The sequence below is a fragment of the Mytilus galloprovincialis genome, chromosome 2 (genome assembly GCF_965363235.1).
Source record: "Mytilus galloprovincialis chromosome 2, xbMytGall1.hap1.1, whole genome shotgun sequence".
NCBI lineage: Eukaryota > Metazoa > Mollusca > Bivalvia > Mytilida > Mytilidae > Mytilus > Mytilus galloprovincialis.
Genome location: NC_134839.1, coordinates 55,228,899 through 55,242,566, shown reverse-complemented (window position 1 = coordinate 55,242,566; position 13,668 = coordinate 55,228,899). Strand labels below are relative to the sequence as shown.

The following is a 13,668-nucleotide window of genomic DNA, read 5'->3' as shown; positions in this document are numbered from 1 at the left end:
CTACCCTCCTTTAAGAGTAGACTACTCCAACAGATAACAAATCTATCTGTCTTTCAGACTAGACTACCACAAATGGAGGGTAGTGTATCTAACTTAATAATGATTTCAGTTTAGGTAACAAGCATGGTAAACAAAATTGACAACTGAACACCTACACACTCAAATCATTTGGCTGTAACTATTAAATATTTTTGCAGGTGGCCTTTAAAAAAACAAAAACAAAAATACATATTTACATTGCAAAAAAAAACCAGACTTTAAAATGCTAAATTTTAAAGATTTTATCTTGAAAACGTATAGCAAACATTTGAGGGAATGGTCAAGTATTGTTATCCTGAGAATCATCATCACTCTTGTCCCCCATGAACCCCTTCCCCCCAAAAAACCAACTAGAACTGTCTACTAATCTGAACTTATACTCCTGCATCTTGCAAATGAAGGAGAAGATGCAAAAACAAGGTAATTTCTGTCAAAATTTCTAAGTTCAAGGGGACATAAGTCTTGTAACAAAAAAAAAAACTTAAATGGATTTTTCATACTACCAAAAAAATGTCTTTACATGGCATATTTTGCCAATATTTAAAAAAAAAAATCATTTCATTGTTTATATTTTGTGAAAAAGAGTGTAAAAAACACAATTAAACAAACTTGTGGGAAGTGTGTACAGATAATCATATTACATGTACATCAGTTCTCAATTACTGTTTTCTTTTATTAAATATTTGAGAGGTAAATCTTTAGACAAAACCCATGATTATCTTTTGTAAGTTTGTTTTAATACTGTATAGGGTTCTTTAAACATCAGTGTAAAATCTTTGAAAAAATAGTCTTTGGAAATAAAGTTATCTACAGTATTCCATATATCTACCTTTTGGAAAATATAAGTATCTAGAGCATTTCATAATTGTACCGGATTCACTACAAATTTTCTATATCTTGCACTTTAATCAATATACTTATACATTTTCCTTATTTGGACTTTACTCTAATGAAGTTTTGTTTTGAATGTTCCCATTACTACTATCAGATAGATACTTTCTTGACAATTCTTGTATAACTTTCCAAGCAAACTTAACATCATCTGATGTAGTTCTAGAAGCACAAACAGCAAATCGTAGAAAATAAATATCTCTAAACTTTGAAGGAACTAAATGTATTCTTCCATCTTCATTGATCGCCTTCAGCAGCATTTCATTTCTATCATTTTTGCCCTGTAATACAAAACAGAAAATTATGTTAAAATTTCTTTGACAAGTGACAAGTACTGGCAGGTTTGGCTTATTTGACACTTATGTTCATAGTTCATTTCTATTACTGTAAATTCAGAAATTATTGGGAGGTTTTTATAAATATAAATAGTGCAACTTGGTTAGTATCTCAATAATTTTAGTTCACATTCTGATATCCGATATATATTCATCTGTAATTGGACCAAGGTGACCAAAATTGTTCAAGATCATAAACAATTTAGATCTGAACCTTATTACAAAAATCAAACTAGGAGATGGATGGATTATCAGATCACTGTAAACCCACATAAATTCCATTGTGAAAAGGAAGGATCGACTGTTTAGGCAAGAATTCATTCAATACCAATAAGTAGTGTAGGGTTCTAGTGAAGCTTAATGAAAGCAATGGCAATAAAATGCTTCGCTGAGCACAGCCTGATACAACCGCAGAGGTTGAACCCTGAACAGTTGGGGCTATTTGGACAAAATAATCATGCTTGTTACTGTCTGAATTTGGATTGTGATCAAATTTTTGACATAATATAGGTTTCTTACACAAAAAAAAAAAAAAAAAAAAAATCCGAGATTTTACAAATCTATTACACAATACTGAGCAATTAAAGATTTCTTCTTGAAACTTTTCAACAATTCTCCCCCCCCCTTTTTTTTTTAATCCCCCCCCTTGGAGTAATCACCCCCAAACTCAATCCCAGCCTTCCTTTTGTGATTTTGGAACTTTGTGGTACAATGTCAGAGAAATCCATACACTTACACACAAGTAATGTTTGTCTAGAAACTACAAAAATGATTTTTTTTGGCCTCTTTTTGGCCTTTAATTCCTAAACTGTTGGCACCATAACCCCCCCAAAATGAATCCAAACCTTCTACTTGTGGTTTTAAACATTGTTGTACAATTTCAGAGCAATTGAAATACTTATACACAAGTTATTATCCTGAAAGTAGAAAAATGCTTGTTTTTGGCCCCTTTTGGGCACCTCATTCCTAAACAGTTAAGACCATCATCCGCAAAGTCAATCCCAACCTTCTTTTTGTGGTATTGAACCTTCTTATTAAATTTCAAAGAGATCTATTCAGGTAAACTAAAGTTATTGTCCAGACACCAAATGTGTCTTCAACATCATACTATTATACGATCCCAAATGAATGCTTATTTTTAGGGGTAAATTTCTATCAACCAAGTCCCAGTGGTCTAGAAAGTTTCCTATACTTTGAACACTTAGATTAAAGCATATTTAGTTTCCACATATATCAATCAAATCATTGTTAATAAAAGAAATTGTCAATGTCTGTAAACTTCTGAAATCACTCGAGTCGCTTTATTTGTAATCTCTAAAACTCGAGTGAAACTATAAATGAATTGTGGTCTTGAGCATTAATGCAACAGAAAATTTCCATACTTTTGAGTCTCAATTTTGAGAAAATAAAAGTTTTCTCAGAGTCAGGTCTTATTGAATTTAGAGGATAAAGAGAATTATAGTGAACATGTGTTTAGCATATACCCATATTTTTTAGAAGAACCTTTAGTATGCTATTATCCTAATAGAACAGAAATACATGTCTATATTCCACAAGGTAAGAATAAAAAAGATGTGGCATGATTGTCCACAAGACAACTATACACAAGAGCTTGGAAGACACTTAAAATGTATTTGTCCTGATATTCTTATATGAATATTACCTTTAATCTGAAGCAAGCAAGACCCATTTTAACCTCTCCTATAATTTCAAAATTATGGTCGGTCTTCACCAGATCCTCAAACTCATGAGCCAATCTTACATCCTAAAACATTAATATACATGTCAATATTTACAAATTTAGTTGGAAAATAATGTGTAGTCAAAGAAAACATTGATTTTGATTTTACACAGTAACTGACTGAGTGCTAAAACAACACATTCTTACAGTCAAAGATTATTATTTCATCAAAATCAATGTACTCTTCATTTAATATTTAAATTAGTGGTTTAACTATAGCAAAGAAATCCACAAAATTGGTATTAAAAGAATAATCAGCATATGAAAGGGCCTTGAAAAATAAACGAAATAAAAATTCCTGTCTTTCATTTGTTTGTCATCAAATGATTTAAAGAGATTTCTTCTTTAAATCATTTGATTACCATAGTAAGAGATTAAAATACCTTTCTAATGTTTTCCTGAAGCCCTTCCTGACCAAACAATCTCAAGACAAACCATAGCTTTAAAGACCTAAATCTTCTTCCTAATGGTATGTGCCAATGCTGAAATAATCAATTTAATGATATAAAGAAGCAATAAATTGATAATCTGTTGCTAAACACCAAGGTACAAAATTTCATCAAAATTTAAGATACTCAAGGTTACCAGTTTTCAAGGATTGAGATAAACTTACATTTTCGTGCGTATTTGATTTCGTTGATTTGCAAAAGTCTACAGACAACATTATAGAAGAAGCGTAGTTCATTGAAACATTTAAATTCCTGATTTACTTGTTCAAAGGAAATCCACGAAAAAATTGATATTGGACAAATAATATGAGGCAGGCATTACCTGTGAATGGGGACGAAGTTTGTTTAAATTAATTTTTTTGAAACTTAAATATTTTTTAAAAAAAGAAACGGAAATACTGTAACGTTTCCGATTTTGGTTCTGTTGTTAGGGATTTTACTTGTGACGTTATTTAAGTTATGACGTCATGTTCAATGTAAACAAAGAAATGCAATGCATCAGGTAACGTTTATTCATACCAAAGACAAATAATGATTAAAAATGAAATATTGGTATTGTGTTCCTTGAGTTCCTATCCTATATTTTACTAGACTAATCAAAGTCTCACGACAACAAGACCGGAAGAAGGAAGTAGAGTTATGTGTTCTGCGCAGATCCGGAAATTAAAAAACGCGACAAAAAAAACAAATTGAACGATTTTGAGTTCATTAGTACAATGAAAAATTCGGGAAATTAGTCCCGATTTTTTTTTTATTGAATTTTATACTGTAATAGGGGACTTCGTCCCCATAATAAGGAATCAACAGTATCGAGTTAATGTAAAACAAAAATAGACTCTACTTGTAAGAGATTGAGTAGTGGGATTGTTATGCCCCACCTAAAATAGTAGAGGGGCATTAGTTTTTCTGGTCTGTGCATCCATTCGTTTGTTCATTCTTCCGTTCGTTTGTTCATCATTCCATCCATCAAATTTCACGGTCCACTGAACATAGAAAATGATAGTGCAAGTGGGGCATCCTTGTGCTATTGACACATTCTTGTTTTTACTTGTGCTATCTACCAAAATAACATTCTGCATGAAGACATGCTAACCTACCCAATTTTAGTTTTGAGGTAACCAATCTTTGTTCTCTCGTCCAACAGCAGCTTGCATTGCAGAAAATAAAAGATGAAAAAAGATAGACAGAAGAACAAGGTGAAGGCAATATAGCCTTCACTCCCAGAGAGAGATATGATATACATTTTTCTTTTTGCAAATGTTTACTTATCATTAAATATTACATGTTCAATTACCAGTAAGTGTGATACAGTTACTGTATTATTCACATTGTAATATGGGCATGAGCAGACATTCATGTACAAGGAAGTACAGAATGTGCACGTTCGAGTGGAGTATGAACAATTACACAAAAAGACAAATGTATGACACTTACCCTGTAATCAGGAATTTTTCCTTGGTGATCATGTTTTAAATACAGTGGATCTACATTAAATGCATCACTCACTAACTGGCTGTCTTTTACCCTACAATATAAACAATGCTGTGGAATATATGTGTTTTTTTATACATTAAGCATTTTAAAAAAACATCAAAAATAATAATTTGACTGCTTTTCTACTCATAAAGAAAGTTTTGCATGATTTTTGGTGTAGTCATACTTTGATAAGTGTTTGGTTGTACAAACATTCAAGCTTTCAGATTTGATGTATACAAATTTTACCCCTTAAAAATAACTTTCACATACACCTGTTTTTAAAGGAGATAATAAGTATACATAATACACCATCGAGAAAGTGAAAACCTGTTGAAACTAATGCTGCTTGAACACTGAAACCTGTCTAAAGGGGGATATTTGCAGGTCACAACACTATGACTTTTATAGTCCATGTTTAATCTAAATCTCCACTTTAAAGCCATTATTAATATTTTTTTTTAATTTTTAGGTCAGGAGGGGGTGTCCAAATGCCTCAGCAATAGGTGTCACAGGAAAAGGCTCAAACCACAACCAAAGTGTTGACTGTAAATGAATAAGCCACGATTTATTAAATCTATTGTCAACCAAAATCCCTTTAAAGCTTAAAACCAGTCTGTTTAATGAAATACAAAACCAATACTTGCTTTGTTATATATCATTCATTTTTATTATAGTGTCATACTGAATTGTAATATGAAAATAAATTCCACTTTAAACCATAGTAAACCATGAAAAAATGTTGATGACATCAGGGTCACATGACAAAATTATGTCTATGAGCTGATAAACAAAACAATGTCAGCCAATCAGAAGATGTGTTACATCCAAAATTATAGAATAATACTTACCACATAGCTGAACAATCAAAGTTGACCATTAACCATTTATGTGGGTTGAAGTTAAATGACATGGCATACTGAAACAGAATCACAAAAATGAAAATAAAAATTGTGCTGTTGATAAAAAAGTATCTGCTATGCTCCTCAAAGCAGGTAGCTAACATCATAAAATGGAAATAAGAATTTGTTATTTCTTACGGACATCAGGGTCACATTTTTGTGTAGTTTATAGAATATTGCAATAAAATTAAGCCATTGTGAGCAGATTATAAACAAGAATGCATGTATTGTCCTGCTAAGAGTACCCAGTATGGAATTAAGAATTTCGGAAAACTAAGTAGTTGTCTGACAGATAGGAAAAAGCTTCAGTGTCAAACTGATTATCAAATAAAAAGTAATTCCCTGAGAAAAGTGAGATTAAAATATTTGTGATATTTCAGTATCGGCAAACCGGAAGTAGGTTTCTCTAGACATGCTAGAGCCAAAAATTGATGAAATGAAAATTTTCCATCATAAGTAATAACAAATAATTAAAATATTTTCTTTTCACATCTTTATTTCCACCTGTCTCTGTAAGATTTTTACCTCACAAAAATCATTTGATCCATACAAAATCTTTAAATGCATAACTGCACATATTATGATAGCAAAGCTTATGTTTTGCCTTTAATAAAAGAAACTACAAAAAAAAAAACAATGAGATAAAAAAAGAAAAGGAAATGCACTCATGTACTATTAAAACTGTATGTAATTTTTTCTCTCAAATGATTAGGAAGAGATAACTATAAACAGGATAACTAAATTAACTACTGACCTCTATACCGTTTAACATTGGCCTGAATTCTGGACAAATAAACGAACTCCCTGCATATGCAGCATCTATATGCATCCAAATATCCTCTTCTTTACCTTAAATTTAATATATAATTCATTTAAAACAAAGAAAAGATGCATAATTTGAAGTGGTGAATATCATCAAGAAATGAGCTTTCAAGTTGATAGCAAACATGGATTTTCTTTATCTATAATTGAATTCACATTTCTTAGTTTGATTCCTTTCTATTCATTTGTATGTATTTCCCTTACGGTCCTATGTTAAACTAAGTCCTCCGCTGGTGGCCATCTTAGATGATGGCTTGGCTTTTAAGTAACAACACTTGGCCAGCACTTTATAAGAAACATTTAAGCTATGTTTGATTCCATTCTATTCATTGGTTCTCTAAAAGAAGACATTTGTATGTATTTCCCATAGGGTCCTATGTTAAGCTAAGCCCCCCTCTTGGATGATGGATCTGCATCAAAGTAACAACACTTGGTCAGCACTTAATAAGAAACATTCATGCCATGTTTGGTTTCATTCCATTCAGTGGTTCTCTAGAAGAAGTTCAAAATGTGAAAAATTAAAGACGAATATGGACACCAAGTGATGAGAATAACTCACTTGGCCCTTGGGGCCAGGTGAGCTAAACATTAATATGAATACTTACATAAAGGACCTACTTCTAAGATATTATCAAAGGCACATGATGGTGTAGTTCCTAAAGTAGCACAAACCTGCAGAAAATGAAAAAATATTGTAAATATTTTCAAATGAAGTTTAAGGTCTCCTTCACCAAGAATTTTATAAATATCGAGAAGAAGTGGATTTTTGAGTAATTCAAACGGCTTCTGTGGTTTCAGTTTAATGCAGTCATTAATTGTATCCATTATAATATTCTGTTTTGTTTTTACAAGCGCTCAGACAAATACTAGTTTCAAACTAGTACATCCAAGATCATTTTGGAGGAGGTGAGCACTTATCAAATGTACTTCTCAACATTAACACTCAGTATGTACATACAAAATAAACCACTTCTATCTGTTTCTAAAAATAATTTTGCAGATAACAATAAATTAAGTTTAAAGCATTAATTAATTCATATTGCACATCATCAGATTTACTAAGCGCAGTGTATCTTGTCATAAATGTGTTTAATAGTCAATATGCAAACAGATTTAACAAATGTTATGACATTATTATATTATATTAAGGCTAAACTGAACAAAGATTGAGGTAGCTATAATTTTACGTTATCAACTGGACTACTACACTTGAGGCTCCCACAGGGTACCCCCTCAGGTCGTAAGGTCGCTTTAAATTCATCGTTTTTAGAAGGCCCTCAGGTCGTAAGTCGCCTCTCAAAAGCCCAGAGGTCGCAAGTCGTTTTTGACCCTACGTGAACCTCACAATTTCTCCCTTTGTTTAAGTATTTAAACACATTGTTCATCTTTCCAATTGGTAAACTTACAAAGAAAGGAACAAGTCCTTTCGATTTATCTTTTTCAATGGCTAGTTTTAGGTTGCTGCCTCTCATTGCACCACTGTCGTCTGCTGGGATTTCTCTCATCTTTACACAACCAATCAAACCAGCTCTTTCAACAGATGAATGACTCTACAACAAAATTTAAATACAATAATATGACTATATTCTTAATGATAATTCAGACAGTCAGTCAGAGAGCTTTTTTAACTCTCAAATAAATTTTCATACTGATTACATTTCAAATTTATTTGCCATACAAGAATCACAAAACTTTCTCCTTTTTTCACACCCCAACAGTAAATGTTTGACCTAAAAATCATAAAACTCTTGATCTGCAAATTCCATTCAGTCAACTTTTTTCAACCAAACTTAAAGACTATTGAAGAATTGAATGCTTCTTTTTGTAACTTCATTTGGGTGTAAAAGCTTTCACCGAAGTACATTTTGTATGAAGCGTGGAAGCACTTCATTCTAAAAATGTGTGCACGCTAAACACTTTTACAACCCTATGAAGTTACAAAAAGAAGCATTCAATACTTATAATTACATTTTTTAGCTAGGATCATGAAATCACGATTTTTATCAAGTTTTTATTCATTTACCTGTGCACTTTATTGTGGGACCTCGTGTCATCATGAATGATATTTGATTGTGTTATGCAATTGCTTAAGGAATAACGCGAGATTGCAGTGTAGCCATTCAGAATAATGCATTATAATGAAACATACATCTAATGTAATTATTCAAACTTGAAACCTGAATAAGGTTTTTAATCATGCAAGTTTTGGAAGAGTAATCTCCCATGTCAATGTCAACTCCATCCCGTATACATTAGCAGTAGGCATCACATTATTGCTATGACAAACCTGATCAGAGCAGTAAGCTATGAGTTTTGGCATAATTTGTCCCTGATCTTTGTAATCTCCAGTCTCTAATAATTTCCTGATCATCTTGGTTCTCGCTGACAACAAAGCCACTAATGTTGCTTCACTTGCTGTGCCCTGAAAATATGGAAAAGATAAGTTCTCAAACTGAAAATCTCAAAATTTGACTTTATCAAGAAAATATTAAAAAAGAGAAAAAACTAGAGGCTCTAAAGAGCCTGTGTCGCTCACCTTGGTCTATGTGAATATTAAACAATGGACACAGATGGATTCATGACAAAATTGTGTTTTGGTGATGGTGATGTGTTTGTAGATCTTACTTTACTAAACATTCTTGCTGCTTACAATTATCTCTATCTATAACAGTACTTTCTGTGGAAAATGTTATTGAAAATCTTCAAATTTTAAGAAAATTGTTAAAAATTGACTATGAAGGGCAATAACTCCTTAGGGGGTCAATTGACTATTTTGGTCATACTGACTTATTTTTAGTTCTTACTTTGCTGTACATTATTGCTGTTTACAGTTTATCTCTATCTATAATAATATTCAAGATAATAACAAAAAAACAGCAAAATTTCCTCAAAATTACCAATTCAGGGGCAGCAACCTAACAACAGGTTGTCAGATTCATCTGAAAATTCCAGGGCAGATAGATCTTGACCTGATGAACAATATTGTCAGATTTGCTCTAAATGCTTTGGTTTTTGAGTTATAAGCCAAAAACTGCATTTTACCCCCATGTTCTATTTTTAGCCATGGTGGCCATCTTGGTTTGTTGGCCGAGTTACCGGACACATTTTTTTAACTAGATACCCCTATGATGATTATGGCTAAGTTTGGTTAAATTTGGCCCAGTAGTTTCAGAGGAGAAGATTTTTCTAAAAGATTACTAAGATTTACGAAAAATGGTTAAAAATTGACTATAAAGGGCAATAACTCCTAAAGTGGTCAACTGACCATTTTGGTCATATTGACTTATTTGTAGATCTTACTTTGCTGAACATTATTGTTGTTTACAGTTTATCTTTATCTATAATAATATTCAAGGTTATAACCAAAAACAGCAAAATTTCCTTAAAATTACCATTTCAGGGGCAGCAACCCAACAACGGAATGTCCGATTCATCTGAAAATTTCAGGGCAGATAGATCTTGACCTGATAAAAACAATTTTACCGCATGTCAGATTTGCTCTAAATGCTTTGGTTTTTGAGTTATAAGCCAAAAACTGCATTTTACCCCTATGTTCTATTTTTAGCCATGGCCGCCATCTTGGTTGGTTGGCCGGGTCACCGGACACATTTTTTTAACTAGATACCCAAATGATGATTATGGCCAAGTTTGGTTAAATTTGGCCCAGTAGTTTCAGAGGAGAAGATTTTTCTAAAAGATTACTAAGATTTACGAAAAATGGTTAAAAATTGACTATAAAGGGCAATAACTCCTAAAGTGGTCAACTGACCATTTTGGTCATGTTGACTTATTTGTAGATCTTACTTTGATGAACATTATTGCTGTTTACAGTTTATCTCTATCTATAATAATATTCAAGATAATAACCAAAAACAGCAAAATTTCCTTAAAATTACCATTTCAGGGGCAGCAACCCAACAACGGAATGTCCGATTCATCTGAAAATTTCAGGGCAGATAGATCTTGACCTGATGAACAATTTTACCCTTGTCAGATTTGCTCTAAATGCTTTGGTTTTTGAGTTATAAGCCAAAAACTGCATTTTACCCCTATGTTCTATTTTTAGCCATGACGGCCATCTTGGTTGGTTGGGCGGGGCACCGGACACATTTTTTAAACAAGATACCTCAATGATGATTATGGCCAAGTTTGGTTAAATTTGGCCCAGTAGTTTCAGAGGAGAAGATTTTTCTAAAAGATTACTAAGATTTACGAAAAATGGTTAAAAATTGACTATAAAGGGCAATTACTCCTTAAGTGGTCAACTGACCATTTTGGTCATGTTGACTTATTTGTAGATCTTACTTTGATGAACATTATTGCTGTTTACAGTTTATCTCTATCTATAATAATATTCAAGATAATAACCAAAAACAGCAAAATTTCCTTAAAATTACCATTTCAGGGGCAGCAACCCAACAACGGAATGTCCGATTCATCTGAAAATTTCAGGGCAGATAGATCTTGACCTGATGAACAATATTGTCAGATTTGCTCTAAATGCTTTGGTTTTTGAGTTATAAGCCAAAAACTGCATTTTACCCCTATGTTCTATTTTTAGCCATGACGGCCATCTTGGTTGGTTGGGCGGGGCACCGGACACATTTTTTAAACAAGATACCTCAATGATGATTATGGCCAAGTTTGGTTAAATTTGGCCCAGTAGTTTCAGAGGAGAAGATTTTTCTAAAAGATTACTAAGATTTACGAAAAATGGTTAAAAATTGACTATAAAGGGCAATTACTCCTTAAGTGGTCAACTGACCATTTTGGTCATGTTGACTTATTTGTAGATCTTACTTTGCTGAACATTATTGCTGTTTACAGTTTATCTCTATCTATAATAATATTCAAGATAATAACCAAAAACAGCAAAATTTCCTTAAAATTACCATTTCAGGGGCAGCAACCCAACAACGAAATGTCCGATTCATCTGAAAATTTCAGGGCAGATAGATCTTGACCTGATGAACAATATTGTCAGATTTGCTCTAAATGCTTTGGTTTTTGAGTTATAAGCCAAAAACTGCATTTTACCCCTATGTGCTATTTTTAGCCATGGCGGCCATCTTGGTTGGTTGGCCGGGTCACCGGACACATTTTTTTAACTAGATACCCCAATGATGATTGTGGCCAAGTTTGGTTAAATTTGGCCCAGTAGTTTCAGAGGAGAAGATTTTTGTAAAAGTTAACGCAGGACGACGACGACGGACAACGACGACGGACGCCAAGTGATGAGAAAAGCTCACTTGGCCTTTCGGCCAGGTGAGCTAAAAACCAATAATATACTTTAAAATAGTCTTACATAAAATTAAATAACGTCTACATTCATACATGATAATTGTGTTACATGAGAAATTATGTTCATCATGCAAGCTTTCAAAATAAATTCACTGATGGTAAACTTTAATGGCAATGCACATTTTACATTAAATATCAATGAATTAAAGATGTAGCTGATTCAATGCCTTTCCTATTTTATATTCCCTCAAAAGAGATATATTAAGGAGGTAGACCTAGGTTAAGGGAAATAACTGTTAAATTCATCAGTACGTTTGAGTCAGCCATTTTCATAAATATGTTCTAAGCTTCTAGGATACAAAGATTATTTTGAATCTGTTTCGGGTAAATGCTTAAAATTCATTGACAAAACTTGACTGTTACAAGCGCATAACTGATTTAAAGAGTTATCTCCCTGAACCAAGGTCTACCCCCTTAAATAAATGGTTAAACCAGGGGATATATAATAAAATCATTCCTTTTAAAATCCATTAAGAATAGTAAAATTTCATAAATAGCCATAAAGAGGCATCATCATGAGAGCATAATCTCTTTTCTCCCAGCATTGTCTAGATTATAAAATTACTAGAACTTAACCAAGGTCATAAATTGACAAATCACTCAGTGTCCTCTCCCAAGACCACACAATAAGAAAATCAATCCAACCTGAATTACTCCCCCTCCTTTTCCTCCAGAACAGAAGAGGAAATCTTGTGGTAGATCTAACATCTTGCCTAGCCAATCCATCACAACCATCTCTAGTTCTGTACAGGCAGGACTTGAGGCCTAAAATGGCAAAACAGTAGGTAACTGGTTTGAATTATGAAATAATCAAAATGAAAGTCATAAAATAATTTAATTTTCTAATTACATTTACCATGTTAAGGTGGTACCTAACACCTTGACTAAAATTAGTGATGAAAGTAGGGTAGAAATTAGCATTCGTCATTTATTGGCATGTTTATATGGCTCTGAAAAGAAAAAGCACTGATAGATTGTCCTGGGACAAGCATATTTCATTCACATAATAAGAGTCTATACAAAGTTAAATCTATATAATGTTTGACACGGTGCAATTTTTTTTATTCAATTTTACTATTACCAAGAAATGCATTGCAACCAATTGAGTGGAATAATTGTGTTCTGAGGCCATATAGCAGTTTGACAAGGGATTAAACATTTGGTAAATTATATTTTTTCTAATTTTACTAGCAAATGATCTTGAAAATAAGCATGGAATCATTTATCAGTTAAATCTAATTTTTTAAACAAATGATTATTTATAAACTTTAACAAATAAAATTTGTCCTCTAATTAACTGATTAATTCTAAATGATCTTGAAAATAAGCATGGAATGATTCATCAAATTCATCTGATGTTTGAAATGAATATAAAATTTACTTCTTTGCTAAAATATTAAATATTGATCGTAATGCTTATTCAATCCATTCATAAAATCAAACTTTATATTTAGAATTATAAAATCATGTCTGAAACTATCAAAACATTGTTTATTGATATATTCTCAGTCCTTTGTATAACTTGACCTACCCATGAAAATCCAATACAACCAATAGCATCTGATAATATGTCTGCTACAATAGCTGGGTATGAGTTTCCAGTTGAAAAATAGGCATGAAATTGTGGAGAATGCCAATGGGTTACCTGAAATCCAAAGAAGTGTAATAATAAATATCATTCTCCCTGATCTATACAGCCCCTCCCTACACCCCTT

At 32.5% G+C, this 13,668-nt stretch overlaps 1 protein-coding gene across 6 annotated transcripts in view; it reads right to left on the bottom strand.

Annotated features, from left to right (window-relative positions):
• Positions 1 to 326: 326 nt before the first annotated feature.
• The window catches only part of LOC143063875 (aromatic-L-amino-acid decarboxylase-like), a 29,808-nt gene continuing 16,466 nt past the window's right edge, over positions 327 to 13,668 (bottom strand). For all 6 annotated transcript variants that reach the window (XM_076236299.1, XM_076236301.1, XM_076236300.1 and 3 more), the window contains 11 exons: positions 13,485 to 13,598; positions 12,599 to 12,718; positions 8,940 to 9,074; positions 8,059 to 8,202; positions 7,258 to 7,324; positions 6,585 to 6,679; positions 5,780 to 5,847; positions 4,890 to 4,980; positions 3,390 to 3,488; positions 2,929 to 3,030; positions 327 to 1,211 (listed from right to left, as the gene is read on the bottom strand). In XM_076236299.1, coding sequence (XP_076092414.1) covers positions 981 to 1,211; positions 2,929 to 3,030; positions 3,390 to 3,488; positions 4,890 to 4,980; positions 5,780 to 5,847; positions 6,585 to 6,679; positions 7,258 to 7,324; positions 8,059 to 8,202; positions 8,940 to 9,074; positions 12,599 to 12,718; positions 13,485 to 13,598 — 1,266 coding nt within the window. In that variant the 3' untranslated portion in view covers positions 327 to 980. The remainder of the gene's footprint in view (positions 1,212 to 2,928; positions 3,031 to 3,389; positions 3,489 to 4,889; positions 4,981 to 5,779; positions 5,848 to 6,584; positions 6,680 to 7,257; positions 7,325 to 8,058; positions 8,203 to 8,939; positions 9,075 to 12,598; positions 12,719 to 13,484; positions 13,599 to 13,668) is intronic.